Raw genomic sequence first — 17,908 nt, 5'->3', positions numbered from 1 at the left:
GTTAACCTATGTCATATTTATGTTAAACTAAGTCATAGTTATGTTAACCTATGTCATATTTATGTTAAACTAAGTCATAGTTATGTTAAACTAAGTCATATTTATGATAAACTAAGTCATATTTATGTAAAACTAAGTCATTATTATGTTAAACTAAGTCATAGTTATGATAAACTAAGTCATATTTATGTAAAACTAAGTCATTGTTATGTTAAACTAAGTCATATTTATCATAAACTAAGTCATAGTTATGTAAAACTAAGTCATAGTTATGTTAAACTAAGTCATATTTATGTAAAACTAAGTCATAATTATGATAAACTAAGTCATTATTATGTTAAACTAAGTCATTATTATGATAAACGAAGTCATATTTATGTAAAACTAAGTCATTATTATGTTAGACTAAGTCATAGTTATGTTAAACTAAGTCATATTTATGTAAAACTAAGTCATGATTATGATAAACTAAGTCATTATTATGTTAGACTAAGTCATAGTTATGTTAAACTAAGTCAGAATTATGTTAAACTAAGTCATAGTGATGATAAACGAAATCATATTTATGTTAAACTAAGTCATAGCGATGATAAACTAAGTCAGAATTATGATAAACTAAGTCATAGTGATGCTAAACTAAGTCAGAATTGTGATAATGTAAGTCATATTTATGTTAACATAAGTCTGAATTATGATAAACTAAGTCATAGTTACTGTTAGCTATATTAGCATGAGAAACTGTTCATCTTTCTCACACACTCATGAATACTACATTTCCCACAGTACATTGCGTCAGCTCAGACGTCACATTTCTGCGTCTTGATTGAACCGTCTTCTTGTGCGCTTGTTCTTTCTCTCTCTGTAGCAGCAGAAAAGGTGATAAACGAAGAAAAAGAAGAGAACAAAGAAAACGGTGGTAGAAAAAGAAGAAAAGGAAGAAGAGGAGAAATGGGTCCAGTCGAGGTAAAGTTGTGAGCGGAGAAAAAGGTCCTCGTTCTCATTGGTTCTTTGGCGCGCTGTGTGTCGTCGTGTGTTGATTTATTTAGTTATTTTTCTGTGCTGTACTTCAGCAGCGCAGAATAGTCCGGATTTGACATTTTCTTAGTTTTTAATTCAAAGTTTAGTCGATGCATATGTCGAGAAGAGTCTCCCCGTTCATACGGTTTATAGTTTATTGACAGTTTCGGGTTTTAAAGTTTATATAGTGTTTTATCAAGTGCAGGTTTCACATATTGATGATTTATTTTCTTAAGCACCACAAGGGGGAGCTGTATCTTTTTCCGTCTTTCACCAAATCTTTGAAAATGTGTTTAAACTTCAGACTCAAACTAAAGAATTCTCAGGTTTAATCTCACGTTTAGTCTCATTTAGAAAAGTGTTAAGAGTAAAACCCAGATACGATTTAAAGAAAGCTCACTCTCGTCCTGCAGCTGCTCCACATGTCCGTGTTCTCTCAGAGCTTCTCGCCCTGCGGTCGATTCCTCGCTGCTGGAAACAACTATGGCGAGATCGCCCTCTTCAGGTGAGACTAATGCTGCTTTAATGTACTTGAACGTTACATCAACATCATCACTGACCGCCGCGTCAAACTGTCGCAGTCTCTCTGCAGCACTGAGTCCAGATGCCACGGCACTGAGTCAGAAACCCATCCTCACGTTCACTGGTGAGTCCAGAACTTCCTTTCTGTCCATGATCCATTCTGACTTAGTCCCTGGTTTAGATTCTGACTCAGTCCCAGGTTTACATTCAGAATTCGTCTCTGGTTTAGATTCAGGATTCAGACTTAGTCCCAGGTTTAAATTCAGAATTCGTCTCTGGTTTAGATTCAGGATTCAGGATTCAGACTTAGTCCCTGGTTGAGATTCAGACTTAGTCTCAGGTTTGGTCCAGCTAACTCCAGGATGAATTAACCTAGATTCAGTTTAGGTTACCTGCGGTCCTGGTGGTTACCATAGTTACATGTTGACGCTGGTCTCCAGTGGGCTGCCATGGTTACATATTGACGCTGGTCTCCTGTGGTCCTCAGCTCATGAAGGTCCTGTCTTCTCCCTGGTATCCACGGACTGTCAGCTGCTGAGTGCAGGGAACGGAGAGGTCAGCGCCTGGAGCTGGAGCGAGCTCATCAAGAAGGTGAGTCTGACCTCTGACCCTGTCATATGTCTGTCATTGATGACTCATTGATCGCTTTGTCTCCTCAGAACGTCAAAGCTCTTTGGACCAAAAAACCAAAATACAGGTGAGAGACAGAAGGACATGTCTTTAAAAAAAAGAAAAGTATCATGTGTCTCCTAAAAAACTCTCTGTCTGTCTGTCAGGTCCAGTCTTGAGATTCCAGAAATAAACTCAATGAAGCTTCAATCCAGAGTGAGTCTGTTTCCATGGAAACATGTTAGGTTTGTCTTAGTTTAGTTAATCTGGTTAAATGTACTCATGTGTTTAGTTAATCCAGTTTTCTTAGGTTTAAGTCAGTTTGGTTTAGTAGAGTTTAGTCTGGTTTAATTAAGTCTGTCTTAGTTACTCCAGTTAGGTTCAGTTAAGTCTGGTTTAATCCCAGTGATGGACACAGTCTGTCCCTGTCTCAGGACAACAGTCTTGTCATCGGTGCAGGAGACAACAACGTCCACATCCTGGACTTGGAACACGGAGTTTTCAAGGTGCGAACTGTAATATTTATATATATATATGAAGGACGAACTGTCTGTCCTTTTTTGTCTTCAGTCTGTCCCCTCTGTCCTCAGTCAGTCCTGCAGGGACACTCGGACTACATCCACTGTGTCAGTGTGAGGGAGCGGGAGGCGGAGATTCTGTCCGGGGGAGAGGACGGAGCTGTGAGGATCTGGGGTGAGTGACGGAGGACATGAGGACACGTCTGTTCAGAGGACATGTCAGTGAAATGTGTCTCCTCTCTGTGTCCTCAGATAGCAGGACGGGTCAGAGCGTCCACTGCATCGAGGTTTACAAGTACGAGGTGAGACATTGTGCTGGTCGTCATGTTTACTGTGATTGTTTGATTGAGACGTGACGATGTCACTGTGTCCACAGACCTGTGCACGTCCTCAGTACGGGAAGTGGATCAGCTGTTTGACCACGGACTCTGACTGGATGGTGAGACCACGGTGCGTTCAAGGTCCTCTGTGGAAATGATAGTGGTTTGAGTTTATTCTGTATCTCCTGCAGCTGTGCGGTGGAGGTCCGTCTCTGTCCCTGTGGCATCTTCGCTCTCTGTCTCCCACGTCCGTCTTCCCGTTGTCGGGCTGCCAGCGCTACTCTGTCTTCCACCAGGACATGGTGAGACTATCCACACCTGGACACATTTGTACAGTGTCTCGTGGTGTTGAGGACACAGGTGTTGACGCTTGTCTCTTGTGCTAGATTCTGGCGGTGGGTGAAGGTCCTTTCGTGTCTCACTGTCTTCTGGGCGGCGACGTCAAAGCACAGATTCCCTGCTCGCTGCAGAGTGTCAACACACTGCAGCTCAACAGCAACAGCACCGAGCATCAGGTCAGCAAACGCACGTCTTCAGTCGGGGGGGGGAGAGAGGGGGCGGGGCTTAAGGTTCAGGAAACAAAAATTGAAAGTGTTGTCTGTGAATGTCGACTCACCGGGGTGACGGGTACGTCAGTGGTACTTCAGTGGTTAAGACCAGTACCCTGTGACCATGAGACATCATGGTCACAGTTGTAAGTGGCTTTGCATAAATGGTTGAATGTAAATGAATGAGGCTCCTACAGTTCTGGTCACCATGGCAATGACCTCTGACCTGTGTGTGTGTTTACAGGTACTGACTGTGGGAGGAAGCAGCAAACACATCGACGTCTTCACCAACCTGTCGTACAGAGCCTTCTCCCTCAGCTTCTAACACACTCGCACAGAGCGCCACCTGCTGCTCAAATGCCTGGTTTTAATGTTAAAGGTCATTCTGTAACTTTTCCTTATTAAAATCTCATTTAAAAAACATCCGTTGTTTGATGTCATACATGAGAACGCCTGACTGCGACGCCCCCTGGTGGCTGAAATTGAGAACATGGTAAAAGTGACTTCAAAGGTTTTTATTTAGAAAAAAAAAGTTCTTTTTTTCAGACTGAAAATAAAAATTTAAGTGACAGCGAGCGGTGACGCGTTCAGGGAACAGGAAATAAAAGTTCATATCACATACTTGGGGGCACTAACGAGCACACAAGTGACACACAGAGAGTCCCTGAACGCATCACCACTGTGTGTGTGGAGTGGGCGGGGCCTCAGGCGGCCGACAGACAGGCCTGGCGGACACTCTGGGCCCACGTGTTAAGCAGCTCCGTCACAGAGTGTTTGTCAGGAAGCTGCAGAAGTTTGGACGTCATGTTCTTGTGGACGCTCTGCAGGAAGCTGTTTGCACCTGAGACGAGAAGACACACCCTTTCAAAATAAAATCTGTTGATTCAGCAATGATTGTATGTGCTGTTAGCGTCCCCTGCTGCCGAGAGCCAGCCGGAGACATGGGGGCTCAGTGTCTCACCGTACTGCTGTGAGTCGTCAGCCCAGTGTGGACTCTGCTCGGGGTAGTCCACAGGGACGCTGAGCTGCAGCGGGGGGACACTGGGCAGGTTCTTGTCGTCCAGTTTGCAGACCAGGTGAACCGTGCCGTTGTTGCTGCAGTGCGAAGGATCCAGGTTGACCAGGAACTTGACGTCCAGACGCGCCACCTCCCCCTGCAGGACGTTAGGAATAATCTGTCGCTCGTCGTCTTCGTGCTTCCTCTTCCGACCGGAGACACTGGGACCGCTGCGGGACAGAGGACAGCTCAGTGAGCGCTGTGCGTCCTCTAAAGCAAACCCAGCCCTCTGCTGACACTTACGTGATGGCCAGTCCGTGGATGGCAGTCATGGTTGGGGCAAAGGTTCGGTAAAGGGAGTGGTTAAAGACGGGGGAGCGGATGTTGGCCATGACCACGTCCAGCAGAGGTTGACACAGATACTGCTGTTTGGTGGCCACCGGGGGCGGGGGGGGCGTCGGCTGAACGACCAACAACAAGGAAACAAATGTTTTTATTAAATCACAGTAAGACTGTTGTTATACTGTTACTGTCTGAGGTAACGACCTCTGAACTTTGGTGTGGGACAGTGAGAGAAAGAGTTTGTACTTTGACGTGTCACTCTAACGGCACAATACACACCCATTCTAAAATTTGCAAACTTCCCCAAAATAGCGTAAACTGTGATTGTTTAAAAAACTGAATATGTATCAAATCCTCGACATAGTTTTGACAAGTGTGCAGGCCATGTCTTGCAGATGTGTTCAGGGCAGGCCCTTGGTACCACGTATCAATTTTGGAGCCGATTGGTCAATGTGCGGGCAAATGACAGGGCACTTCCTATTTCAGGTGACCTACTTCCTGTGTGCAGGTCATGGCTTGCAGACGTGTTCAGGGTGGGCCCTTGGTCTCACATATCAAGTTTCAGGCCGATTGGTCAATGTTTGAGGACGTTAAAGGGCACTTCCTGTTCCAGACAATCTACTTCCTGTGTGCAGGTGATGTCTTGCAGATGTGTTCAGGGCTGACCCATGGTCTCACATATCAAGTTTTGAGCCAATCGGTCAATGTATGGGGGAGTTACAGGGCACTTCCTGTTTAGCGGCGAAACGCGCAATTCAAAATGGCCGACATTGCGTTGGGGTCAAGTTCGAATTCGTAGACGTGTTCAGGGGCGGGGTCTCGTGTCGAGTATGAAGTTTCGTGCTGATAGGCCAAAGTATGGCAAAGTTATAGCGCACTTCCTGTTCCGTGGCAAGCTGTCGAAATTCGCCAAAGTTCCGATGGCTGCCGTGGCCACGCCCTTTTGAATCTGCGAAAGTTTCCAATAACTTTTGATCTTGGATGGGTCTGGAACAATTTGACGCGTTTTCCACATTGCTACGATGAACGCCCTCAGACAAGATCGTTCAGTTACGAAACGCCAAGGTGGACGCCAAATCCAAGATGGCCGACTTCCTGTTGAGTCGAGGTCATGGTGTCAAAAGGATTTTTTGTTCAGCTTGTGCCGCACAATCACCCCACCAAGTTTTGTGAAATTCGGTGAAACTGAATTTCGGCCTGCTCCATAGGCACGTGACCTGTGGGGGCGGTACTGAGCCATTTTGCATTGGTTTTTCGCAAATCGAATTTTTCGGCATTTCTGATGTTCGTGCCAATTTTCGTCCGTTTTCACGCCGCTGAGAAAAATAATAATAATTCCTTCAATTACAATAGGTCCTCGCACACTGTGTGAGTGCCCGGTCCCTAATAATAAGAAGAAGACACTAAAGTTTCTCACCACAGCCATGTCGTTCTTCAGCTTCTCTAACGCTATCTCACATTTCTGGAGTGTCCTCAGAGGACACCTGCAGGTCAGAGGGCGGGAACAGAGCAAGTGAATTATGATGAATTGTGGTGCGTTCAGGTGAATCGTGGTGCGTTCAGGTGAATCAGTTACCTTGTGTTTGGATCGGTCAGGATGTTCAGCAGACTCTTCATCTTACTCAGGTCCTTTTTTCTGTCTGAAGACAAACAAATCAAAGATCTGACAGTTACTGATCACGGACTGATTGACGAGTTCTGTTGTCATTAGTTTGGAAGGCCAACCTTCATTTTTGTCGATCTTATTGATCATTCTGCGCAGAGGCTCGATGTATTTGGACAACTGTTTGAGTTTCTCCATGTACTGTTGATCCTCCAGAGATGACGCTCCAGCTGGACTCATCACTGAGCCGGGGTTACCTGAGACACAGGTGAGACACACAGGACAGATCAGACACACAGGACAGGTGAGACACACAGTTCTCAAAGTGAGTGCTAATGAGTGAGCATACCTGGTGTGTTGAGTGGTCCAGGTGAGGGCACCCCATAGTTCTGAGGGGTTCGGGCTGTGGCGGGGCTCTGTGAGGGCTGAGGGGAGGGGCTAGGTTGGAAACCACCTGGTGATGGTGTGGGACCTGAGCTGGAGAGAACACGCAGAAAATGTTTTAAAACATGAGGAAGTTACCTGGCTGAGGGGAAGTTTTTATTTTTTTATTTTAGATATTTTATTAATCCCCTTAAGGAAATTATTCTCTGCATTTTGACCCATCCTAGAATTAGGAGCAGTGGGCTGCCACACTGAGTAGCGCCCGGGGAGCAATGGGGGTTGGGTACCTTGCTCAGGGTTAGTCAAGTCAATTTCCCTTTCCACTTGGCCACAGGCTGCCCCAGTTACCTGAGGGGAAGTTACCTGGTTGAGGTGAGGTGACCTGGTTGAGCAGAGGTTACCTGGCTGAGGGGAAGTTACCTGGCTGAGGGTTGGCTTGGCTGAGGGAAGTTACCTGGCTGAGGGGAGGTTACCTGGCTGAGGGGAAGTTACCTGGCTGAGGAGAGGTTACCTGGCTGAGTTCGGCTGTGAGGTCGGGGGCTGGGGCGATGGCTGTGGAGGAGGAGGCATAGACTGCGGTGTCTGAACCTGCACAGGTGACGGCGATGACATCATTGAATGCTGCTGTACCTGTAATTGGACAGAGGAGATACTCAGAGGCGGAGACATAATCACATGTGATTAAGGTCAAGTTGTGGTCACACTCGAGATAAATACCTGCTGCGTCATTGTTTGTCCACTTGTTGCCGTGGCAGCCGCTGCAGCAGCAGCTGCTGCCGCTGCTGCAGCGGCTGCATTTGGAGGAGGGATGGAGGGGTTCAGTGTAGCTCGAGGAAGACGGTTAGGAATGGGTATCCCAGGACGAACCAACTTAAAAATTAAGAAACAACAGGTGAGACACACACACACACAGGTGTGAGCAGGTGTATTTGTATGATGTAACGCACAGCACTGTGGTCAGCTGGGTGTGATCCTGATGTGTTGAGTCACAGTCCCAGATTGTTCACACAGAAAGGGCCTGAGTGGGCGGAGCCTGCAGTCTCACCTGTCCAGGTCCACCAGCAGCAGCAGCAGCTGCTGCGTTGAGCTGAGCCTGTGCTGCCACCTGCTGGGCTTGTTGTGCTGCCTGCTGCGCCTGCTGGACCTGCTGCTGCTGTAGGGCTGCACGGGCCTGCTTGCACGCACACGCACGCGCACACACACACACACACACACACAAGATGGATGAGCATGTCTACATAAGATTTTATTGACAGAAATATAACATCTTACCTTTAAGTCAGTTAGTTAATAAAAAGTGTATATTTACATAGTTAATAAAAGTGTCCTCTCTTTGACTCATTTACTGAAAACGTGACTGAAGCTTGTTTCACAAAAAAAGTGTAAAAAAACACAGACACACAAGGGTTTCCTTACCACTGACAGAGAGCATCTGTCGTTAAACTCACCCGTGATTGGCGTTAGCGTTGACGCTGAATGCAGCGTTAGTGTTGACACTGACTACTACTACTGACTAGTTGTGTAAACTAGTAAAGCAGTTTAACAGCCTTGTGAATGCCACAATAACCCAGGGTAAAGACAGTTATTCAGACTGTTGATTTCCGTGTCTGTTGTTTCTCTACACTTTACATTCATGTTCTGCTTTGGTCCTCACTAAAGCTTTTAGATTTACAGATGTTTGTTTTCATCTTCCTCTCACATCACTGTGATGTGAACCATGTGATCAGTGAACTCCGTCTCACCTGGAACGCCTGGATCTTGAGCTGCTGCTGCTGCTGCTGCTGCTGCTGCTGCTGACTCAGTGTGTTGATGGGAATGTGCTGAGCAGATGTCATTTGTCCAGACATAGACTGAGGAACCATGCCAGGCTGCTGCTGCTGCTGCTGAGAGTGAGGAGGCATCTGCCCTGGCTGACCCTGAACCACCTGCTGCTGCTGCTGCTGCTGAACCATTTGCTGGATGGACTGAGCCTGAGCTTGGGCTTGAGCTTGAGCTTGAGCTTGGGCTTGGGCTTGGAGGCTTGAGCGGCTTGAGCTTGGGCTTGGGCTTGGGCTTGGGCTTGAGCGTGCTGCTGCTGCTGCTGGAGCTGCAGCTGCACCATTTGCTGCTGCTGAATCCTTGTCTGGTGCATCTGCAGACACAGGAGTTCACATAGTTTCTTTACCAGAAGGTACCAGAATGTTGTGTTTCTGTGTAGATGGCAAATACAAGGATGATATCATAGTTCCGCCTCTATCTGTGTCATTGTTGTTGTTGTCATCATCAAACATGTGGTCTTAATCATGGTTGATGATGTGGTCTAAACCAACCTTTTTCTGTCTTCTTCTATGCTCTTGATTGGTCAGTTGTCTGTCTGGTCAGCTCAGAAGGAGATTGTGTTAAAGCGCTCCCTGTGTTTTACAGTGTTACATGTGGTGTTAGCATTATATCATGCATGTGTACCTGGTTCTGCTGTTGGTTTGGTTGTTGCTGCTGGTTCTGTTGTTGTTGCTGCTGGAGCTGCTGATTCTGGTGGTGCTGCTGCTGCTGCTGCTGCTGCTGCTGCTGCAGCTGCTGTTGCACCCTTAGCTGCTGCTGCACCTGGAACTGCTGCTGGATGGCAGCATTCTGCTGCTGCTGCTGCTGCTGCTGCTGCTGCTGGAACTGTTGAAACTGGATTGTCTGCTGCTGCTGCTGCTGCTGCGACTGCACCTGCACCATCTGCTGCATCGGCATCTGACCTGGAACCCCGACTGCACAGGGAGTGAGAAGCAGATGAACAACTGACCTGGTCCACCAATGGCTCTGAACCAGACTAATGAAGAGCTCTGGAGGCTAAAACACACACAACGTGCCAAGGCAAAGAAAATGCAAGACTCAGCTGCACAGACTCAGCCTGCTGCACAGACTCAGTCTGCTGCACAGACTCAGCCTGCGGCACAGATTCAGCTGCACAGACTCAGCCTGCTGCACAGACTCAGCTGCACAGACTCAGCTGCACAGACTCAGCCTGCTGCACAGACTCAGCCTGCGGCACAGATTCAGCTGCACAGACTCAGCACAGAGGAAACACACTCACTGGCTTGTGGGTTTCCAGCCACACCTGCCATGGCATGCTGACCTATCTGCATCCCCATGCCACCCACTGGAGCACCAGGAGGGCGGGGCCCCATGCCCCCTCCTACCCCCGTCAGGTTAGTCAGGGTATTCATGGGATCTAGCAAAGGTAGACAACAGATCATGTAACGCAGCTCCGACATGCACAGCAGAGATTATGAACGCACCATGAGTGTGGTAGTGACAGGTCAGGTCCAGCAGGGGGCAGAACACAGCAAAGAAAAACATGAGAAGACAACAACAACAAAAACCTACTTACCAGGACCACCACCCATGTTCTTCTTCTCTGTAAACAACACAACAGTAACAACACAATATTGTTCATTGATCAGTCATAATTATAGTAGTGTCCAGCTCACCAACAGACACACACACACACACACACGTTCAGGTCAAATACATACGGATGTCTCTGAAGTGTATAATCAGTCTCGCCACCAGAGATAAATATTCCTCCTAAATAAAGAAAACACAAAGACTTTCATTAAAGAACATTCATGACCTGCTGATGCTGAACCAGTGTGACACAGAACCAGAGTGAGGTTTCCTCTCTGGACTTTGGTGTGGGAGAGTGAGTGGTTCTCAGCAGCAGGTGGCGCTGACAGCACTTACTCTGGACTTGGCTTTGACATACACGTGGTTCTCCATGTCATTGCTGGACTTGTTGTGTGCAGTTCCTGCTTTTCTCATGGCCTCATCTCTGGAAGTGAACACATGAATGAATATTAACCATCACCACATGGTTACAATATTCACTCCCAAGCTTAGCTCCTCCACCCGATGAGCGTGGACAGACAAACAGATGACGTGAGACATTCATCCTCTCATCTCCCACACACACACAGCTTGTTCTGACCGGGTCACAAACCCTAACCCTTCTCTGCGCAGACCAGTGTGCTGACCACTTCACTAAAGAACTAAACAATAATAATGCTGATGATGATGATGATAATGAAATCATGATTTCTGTGTTTTAAGTCTAACAAAAACATTACAAATCAAATAAAAACTCTAATTGTTGTTCAGTTTAATTCGGATCAAATGTTGCTCCTACATGATGAGATCATCATGAGTTATAACGTGTGTTATTAAGAACTAGTATTAGTGTTAGTTAGTGGTACTACAATAATCAGTGTGTCATTAAACACGTTCTAAAAGCCGTGCTAACTCTGCCCTGACCCCTGACCCGTGCTAACACAAACACCGGGCAGGAGGTGACGCTTTTTCCCAGCCGCGCAACATTAGCTTAGCTTAGCTTATGGGGCTAGCTGCTAAAGATGAAGAGGGAACTCTTTAAGGTCAAAGCTGAACGTCTCACATCTGAGCGACGACCTTCTGTCGGAACTGTGGACTCCTCCAGTCACTGTCCGGTCCCGGGACGTCCATGACCGAACGGATTCTGCGTTTTTCCACCAACGTGATTGTTTTTCTTCTGCTCTTCCTTCTTCCGCTCCAAACAAAATGGCGGCTGTTTGCTCCGCCTTGCAAGTAGGTCTAACTTTTTTTTCTCTTTTTTTTTTTTTAAAGCTTTATTAACATAAGAATGATGACAAACTCACATAAAAACAAAAACATTCCATGTTTCAAAATCAATCACACCTCCTATAAGAACCAATAAGATATGTATCACAATTTTAAACAAACAAACAAACAAACAAACAGCACATTTAAAATGAAGGAAAGAATGAGAAGCGCAAAATAGAAAAATAAAGAAAAGAAAAGAAAAATAATACAACAAACAACCAAACAAGGGGTTTAGGAAAGGTTAAATTCTTCTAAAGAAATATGCAGTTTATATATAGTATAGTATAATAGTATATTTATATACAGTTTTATATAACAAGGAGGAGAATTTACACATGGAAATATAGTCATGAAACAGCATTGAGCAAAATGTTTTCATGTAAAATAGAGTCAGAAGACTTTATAATGATAGGTCCATAAGCAAACTATGTTGTCTCACTTTGATCCATATTCTCATCTTCAGTTTGTGTCTCGTCGGCTGAATAAATATCTGATCTAATGTAACATATGGTCAGACTGCAGCATTTACCATCATGAATGAAATGAATGAAGAATGAGTGGATTACACTGTATAAAATGTTATAGTGTTCATTTATTGACTCGTCTCTTCACTTAAATGTCATGATCACTGACATGTGTTAATATTTCTGCTCAACTGGATTAAAATGAGTTAAGGTTTGAACTCAGAGTTTGTTGAACCTGCTGGGTTATCGCTATCACAAACAAAAAATGATGGTACAAAGAGTTAACAGGCGGTCTCTGCTGGAAGTCCCGCCTCTAACATAACTATCGCTCTCCGATTGGCTCTGGCGGTTCCCGTGAATGTACACGTGATTCCCGCCGTCACTATCAGCTTGTGAACAGACAGGACAGGAGCGACACACAGGAGGCCACAGTATATCTGCAACTGCAAGGGTAAGTCAGTGAGACGGATTTTAATATTAATAAGATGTCATTTGCCGTTAGTTCATGTTGTTGTGTTTTAGTTCATGTCGTTGTGTTTTAGTTCATGTCGTTGTGTTTTAGTTCATGTTGTTGTGTTTTAGTTCATGTTGTGTTTTAGTTCATTCAGTTCATGCCGTTGTGTTTTTAGTTCATGTTGTGTTTAGTTCATAGTTCATGTTGTTGTGTTTTAGTTCATGTCTGTTGTGTTTTAGTTCATGCTGGTGAGTCTGTTTGTGTTTTAGTTCATGTCGCTGTGTTTTAGTTCATGTTCATGTTGTGTTTTAGTTCATGTCGTTTTAGTTGTTTTAGTTCATGTCAGTTTTTTAGTTCATAGTTCTGTGTGTTTTAGTTCATGTTGTTGTGTTTTAGTTCATGTCGCTGTGTTTTAGTTCATGTCGTTGTGTTTTAGTTCATGTGCTGTGTTTTGTCGTGTCGTTGTGTTTTAGTTCATGTCAGTGTTTTTAGTTCATGTTTTGTGTTTTAGTTCATGTGTTTTAGTTCATGTTTTTGTGTTTTAGTTCATGTTTTTTGTGTTTTAGTTCATGTCGTTGTGTTTTAGTTCATGTCGCTGTGTTTGTTCATGTTTGTGTTTTAGTTCATGTCGCTGTGTTTAGTTCATGTTTTGTGTTTTAGTTCATGTCGTGTTGTGTTTTAGTTCATGTTTTTGTATGTTTTAGTTCATGTTTTTGTGTTTTAGTTCATGTTTTTGTGTTTTAGTTCATGTCGTTGTGTTTTAGTTCATGTCGTTGTGTTTTAGTTCATGTCGTTGTGTTTTAGTTCATGTCGTTGTGTTTTAGTTCATGTCGTTTCACTTTCACTTGTACAGTGAGTGAAGATCAACAGTCTGATGTAAATCTTCATGTTTCCTTTCTGCTTGTTTACACGTTCACTCGATCAGTCCAGTTCATTTCACGAGGAGACGCCCACAGTCCCTTGACTAGGACGAGGGTCTGGAGACAGAAAAGTGAAGAAAATCCTTTTTTTTACAGCAACAGTGTGTGTCTGTGTGTGTGTGTGTCTAGTTAGTTTGTCGTCTGGTGTTTGTGCGACACTAGATTGCCGATTCATCCTACTGTTTTAAATTTAGCTGCAGCTCAGGATTCATTACATTACATTACATTACATGTCATTTAGCAGACGCTTTTATCCAAAGCGACTTACAATGGAATTGAGTACAATCAGCCAGGGGTGGAGTCGAACTTGCGACCATGATATCTTTCGCACACAGAGTAGCGGTCTTAACCACTGAGCCACTCGACCCCATTCTGTCCTCATGTCTGTCCGGATGCTAAGTTCAGTGTCGTTTCAGACTCTGACGATAATTTATGTTTATTTTTACGTGCTTTTATTGCGATGTGTAAAAGTCGTGGCATCCATCAGACAGACAGAGACGTGTGAATAATAATAAATAAATGAGTGGTTTATCATCCTTTAAATCCTCTACTAGAACCAGGAGCAGCCACAGAGCAGCGCAGGTTCTTGTGCTGTCCTCCCATGTTTGGGTCTTCCCTGAGGTCACTCTGATGAAATGATGTTTTGTTTGTTACAGAGTTGAACGTTGGACCCTGAACGCAGCATCATGGGTAATTCTCAGAGTGAGACGAGGGGGTCTACGCAGAGTGAAATGGACATCTTTCTGCGGGATGTGGCGGACGGTCCAGACCTCACAGTGGACAAGAACATTGTGATGTTCTGCGGTCTTGAATCTTCAAAGAAACTGAAGGGACACTTTGAGAAGAGGAAGTCACAAAGTTTCCCCACCGCAGACTGGATCAAGAAGTTAGCCGAGGTGCTCGCCGATCTCGTCCTGGATCCCAAACTGGCTGGACTGGGAGCGCTGTCTGTGGCCATCATCATTGACGTCCTCTCGGCTTCTCCTGATGGCACACAAAAAGCCCTGGAGAAGGTGTTTGCAGACCAGAAGGCCTTCATGGTCTGGAACCTGGTGGACGAGTGCCTGAAGAGGTGCAGAGCGTACATCGACGATGAAGACAAGCTCAGGAGTAACATCGGCCGGATCGAGGTGGAGCTGAGCGCAGCACTCACCACGCTGAAGAACTCCATGTTGGCAGAGAATCAGATTTCGTCTCAGGCCGTGAGGGCCTGGGTCAACGGAGTGGCCTTCCACATCCACATGATGATCCACCTGGTGAGACTCGGAGGAATCTCCAACTATGATCCCGTCACTCAATACCTGACCATTTACCAGAAAGAAGTGGACCAAGTGTTTAAGCAGCACAGAGTCATGATTGAGAGCAAGTGTTGGTGTCAGTTTAATAGTGAAATGGACGCTTTCTCCATGTCGCCTGCTATTCAGTTTCTGGTGGATGAAAATTCAGTTCCTTATTTGTATCAGGACGGCGACTACAACTCGCATTTTAAAGCCTTTTACGAGCACAGGTATGGCCGACAGGAGAGCGCCATCAGGCAGTACTTCAGAGACGTAGAGCAGAACCTGCACGGACTGGTTCATCAGGAAGGCAGATTCAGGGTCGAGTGAGAGAGAGCGAGGAGCTCTTAAAGGGACAGTTGTGGTTGTTTGAAGTGTGGAAGGATAACCCACTAACTCACTAATCCACTAACCCTGACCTGTAGTGTTTGTTACTGCAGGAAGCCACTCACTGTCCCACACCAAAGACATGTTTTGTGTCATCTTTAATTTTAGTTATCCTTTCAAAATAAAATGCATGTTTTGTATCATCTTTAGTTTTAGTTGTTATCCTTTCAAAATAAAATGCATGTTTTTGTTTTATCTTTAGTATTAGTTATCCTTTCAAAATAAATACATGTTTAGTGTTATCTTAAAGTTTTAGTTATCCTTTCAAAATAAAATACATGTTTAGTGTCATCTTAAAGTTTTGGTTGTTATCCTTTCAAAATAAAATACATGTTTAGTGTCATCTTAAAGTTTTGGTTGTCATTTAAAGTTTTGGTTGTTATTCTTTCAAAATAAAATACATGTTTAGTGTCATCTTAAAGTTTTTGTTGTTATCCTTTCAAAATAAAATACATGTTTAGTGTCATCTTAAAGTTTTTGTTGTTATCCTTTCAAAATAAAATGCATGTTCAGTGTCATCTTAAAGTTTTTGTTGTTATCCTTTCAAAATAAAATACATGTTTAGTGTCATCTTACATGTTCTCTGTGACGAACAATAAGTCGTGACATAAAAAACAATCCAGTGTCACTTTTGATCAGTTTATTAGAAACATAACAAAACAGAGAGGGGGCGGAGCCACATGGATCACAAGACTGTCAAAAGGTCATATTTTCACTCTGACCTCTGATTGGTCAACTGCACAGTATCCACACAACCAATCAGGAGGCAGCAGGCAGAGCCAGGAACAGTTACATATTTACATATATAGACTCATACAATGAGAGTGACCTCTAGTGGACACATGAGACATGTCAGATGAGAGGGGAAGAACAGAGGGTGACCAACAAGCTGGTGAGAGAGAGAGGTTTATGAGCCTGAGAGAGACAGAGAGAGAGAGGGACAGATTAGTGAAGTTGCATTATTATTTTCTGATAGAGAGATTTTCAGAATAAAAATGAGAAACGGGATGATGTAAAATCACAGGCAGTGTGTCTCTTACCATCAGTCCACTGGTGTCCACAGGTTTTCCGTCTCTGCGTACACTCAGCAGGTGAACTTGTCCACTGTGTGGATATCCCTCCTCCACCTCTACGTGGCACACTATCACTGCAGACTTAAGGTAGACCAGCAGGCGCTGAGCGGGACGCCAGTCGATGGCAAAACTGGACCAACACAAGAGACACATGAGACACAGGAGACACAGCTGTCCAACATGTGTCTCCTTCATTGTCTTACCTGGACCTCAGGGTTTGAATCTCTGACAAGAGCTCAGTCTGACCCACGTAACACTGCATCACCTCCAGCAGGGCGGCGCTCACCTCCCAACGACGGCCACACACACAACTCTCTACCAGGCCGGACATGCTGTCACTCACCTGAGGAGAGAGGAGACAAGGAGGTGAGGTGAGGAGAGAGGAGACAAGGAGGTGAGGAGAGAGGAGACGTCCAGCGTCCTCACCTTCAGTCTGAAGTGGTCATCTGCGCTCCAGATAATTGACAGCTTCAGTGGGTCGAGCTCTCTGGATGACACAGAGGAGGGGCGTGGCCTCAGCGCCACACAGAGCTCTAATTGGTTGATGGACAGCAGCTCAACCTGCATGACGTTCTGTGCAGCAGAGACACGAACCTGCAACCTGAACAGGAAATAGAGTCTGTGAACAGGAAGTCACGTCAGGGAACAGGATGTAGGGTCTGTGAACAGGAAGTCATGGGCCGTTTCTCAATATCCGTACTTGTGAAAACGTCATCAGCCTCAGTCCAAGTGCTGTTCCAATTCTCAAGTAAGCGAACAGTGAGTGTTCTCGCTCCGCCCATTTTTACCAAGTATGCATCAGGTGGTGACTTAAGCGTACTTGGGAAAGCCATGTATCCCAGAATGCATTTCGGCGGAACACAGCAGCAGAGAATACAAATATAAACCTGAACTTAGTACTTTTCTCTGTCCCGTAACAAAGTTTTAAGATCATTTGAGGCGAGAAATTAGTCATTTAGAATTCAAACATGTGGTTTGCGTATTAAGATGTGACGTATTTATAGTTTGGCAGCGACGTTTGTCGGAGGTGATCAGCTTTCATGTCTGTGAACAGGAAGTCACGTCAGGGAACAGGAAGTAGAGTCGGGAACAGGAAGTCCCTCACCCGTCTCTAACTTGCTGCCAGCTGATCAGCTGACCGAGCACTGCTTCAGACTCCACCCTCAACTTAGTCAGCTGACGATCACACAACTGCAGTGCATTCTGGGCCTTCAACAGCGATGCCTCCAGCTGTTCACAGTGCTGCCTCTGAAGGAGACAAGGAGAGGAGACAAAGATGATGTTGTGTGTGAGTGTGTATACACACCTTGTTGTGTAGCTGCTGCATCGTGTGTGTGTGTGTGTGTGTGTGTGTGTGTATACACACCTTGTTGTGTAGCTGCTGCATGACTTGTGTGAGTGTGTGTCGTCTGTTGTGGATGTGTTGAACTCTGTCCTGTAAAGATCTGAGGAGATTCTCCGTCTCCTCCACCACAGACCTGTTCTGCTCCTTCAGATACTTCCACCTGCTCCGAGCCCCGCCCTCTGATACCCACACACACACACACAGTGAGGTGTTTTACAGAGTGTGTACCGAGTGTGTACTGAGCGTGTACTGAGCGTGTACCGAGTGTGTACCGAGTGCATACCAGGCTGTGTGGGACAGGCTTGAGTCAGCAGTTGTTGGACAGACTCCAGACCTTCCAGAAGAGACACCATTGAGTCCAAGACAAACAGCTGACGCCACAACACTTTCTGAACACGACGACTGTCCTATACACACACACACACACACACACACACACACACAATGTATTATAAGTGTTCACATGTCATGTATAAATGTGAGCATGCGATAAAGTAATTAATAATTT

The 17,908-nt window shown here is 45.2% G+C and overlaps 4 protein-coding genes and 1 long non-coding RNA gene across 5 annotated transcripts in view; 3 read left to right on the top strand and 2 right to left on the bottom strand.

Annotated features, from left to right (window-relative positions):
* The first annotated feature begins 804 nt into the window (after positions 1-804).
* Positions 805-3,957, top strand: thoc6 (THO complex 6). Its single transcript, XM_044050762.1, has 13 exons — positions 805-963; positions 1,431-1,522; positions 1,599-1,663; positions 2,027-2,130; positions 2,199-2,236; positions 2,316-2,364; positions 2,583-2,654; positions 2,739-2,841; positions 2,919-2,968; positions 3,043-3,105; positions 3,178-3,288; positions 3,373-3,501; positions 3,779-3,957. The coding sequence occupies exons 1-13, from the start codon at positions 949-951 to the stop codon at positions 3,857-3,859; spliced, it is 972 nt and encodes a 323-aa protein (XP_043906697.1). The 5' UTR covers positions 805-948; the 3' UTR covers positions 3,860-3,957.
* Positions 3,958-4,026: 69 nt separating this feature from the next.
* Positions 4,027-11,439, bottom strand: LOC122785125 (mediator of RNA polymerase II transcription subunit 15-like). Its single transcript, XM_044050765.1, is given in 18 exon segments — positions 4,027-4,375; positions 4,496-4,761; positions 4,835-4,992; positions 6,291-6,357; positions 6,450-6,513; positions 6,599-6,733; positions 6,826-6,953; positions 7,372-7,490; positions 7,578-7,730; positions 7,906-8,034; positions 8,603-8,877; positions 8,880-8,991; positions 9,303-9,592; positions 9,919-10,056; positions 10,216-10,242; positions 10,361-10,412; positions 10,569-10,656; positions 11,275-11,439. Coding segments are annotated over 18 exon segments (2,406 nt in total). The 5' UTR covers positions 11,343-11,439; the 3' UTR covers positions 4,027-4,238.
* LOC122785128 overlaps positions 10,291-17,908 on the top strand; it is a 25,386-nt gene continuing 17,768 nt past the window's right edge. The window contains exon 1 of the long non-coding RNA XR_006362261.1: positions 10,291-10,341. This is a non-coding gene — a long non-coding RNA (uncharacterized LOC122785128). The remainder of the gene's footprint in view (positions 10,342-17,908) is intronic.
* On the top strand, positions 12,313-15,337 carry LOC122785124. The gene is made up of 2 exons (XM_044050763.1): positions 12,313-12,395; positions 13,975-15,337. The coding sequence occupies exon 2, from the start codon at positions 14,005-14,007 to the stop codon at positions 14,923-14,925; it is 921 nt and encodes a 306-aa protein (XP_043906698.1). The 5' UTR covers positions 12,313-12,395; positions 13,975-14,004; the 3' UTR covers positions 14,926-15,337.
* The window catches only part of si:dkey-225f5.4, a 4,034-nt gene continuing 1,733 nt past the window's right edge, over positions 15,608-17,908 (bottom strand). Inside the window, exons 3-9 of the mRNA XM_044050756.1 lie at positions 17,684-17,807; positions 17,422-17,579; positions 17,161-17,303; positions 16,482-16,656; positions 16,259-16,398; positions 16,023-16,185; positions 15,608-15,897 (exon numbers count right to left, since the gene is read on the bottom strand). Of these exons, the coding sequence (XP_043906691.1) occupies positions 15,835-15,897; positions 16,023-16,185; positions 16,259-16,398; positions 16,482-16,656; positions 17,161-17,303; positions 17,422-17,579; positions 17,684-17,807 (966 nt within the window). The 3' untranslated portion in view covers positions 15,608-15,834. The remainder of the gene's footprint in view (positions 15,898-16,022; positions 16,186-16,258; positions 16,399-16,481; positions 16,657-17,160; positions 17,304-17,421; positions 17,580-17,683; positions 17,808-17,908) is intronic.

This window comes from Solea senegalensis, linkage group LG19 (assembly GCF_019176455.1).
Source record: "Solea senegalensis isolate Sse05_10M linkage group LG19, IFAPA_SoseM_1, whole genome shotgun sequence".
NCBI lineage: Eukaryota > Metazoa > Chordata > Actinopteri > Pleuronectiformes > Soleidae > Solea > Solea senegalensis.
Note: the sequence above shows the minus strand (reverse complement) of the source record. Positions and strands in the feature narration are given on the sequence as shown.

Excerpts from the sequence above, each read along its gene's own strand:
- thoc6 (XM_044050762.1), top strand. Across the intron at positions 2,131-2,198 it reads GGAGCGAGCTCATCAAGAAG|AACGTCAAAGCTCTTTGGAC; the intron begins GTGAGTCTGACC and ends TTGTCTCCTCAG. Across the intron at positions 3,106-3,177 it reads CCACGGACTCTGACTGGATG|CTGTGCGGTGGAGGTCCGTC; the intron begins GTGAGACCACGG and ends TATCTCCTGCAG.
- LOC122785124 (XM_044050763.1), top strand. The coding sequence starts at position 14,005 with ATGGGTAATTCTCAGAGTGAGACGAGGGGGTCTACGCAGAGTGAAATG.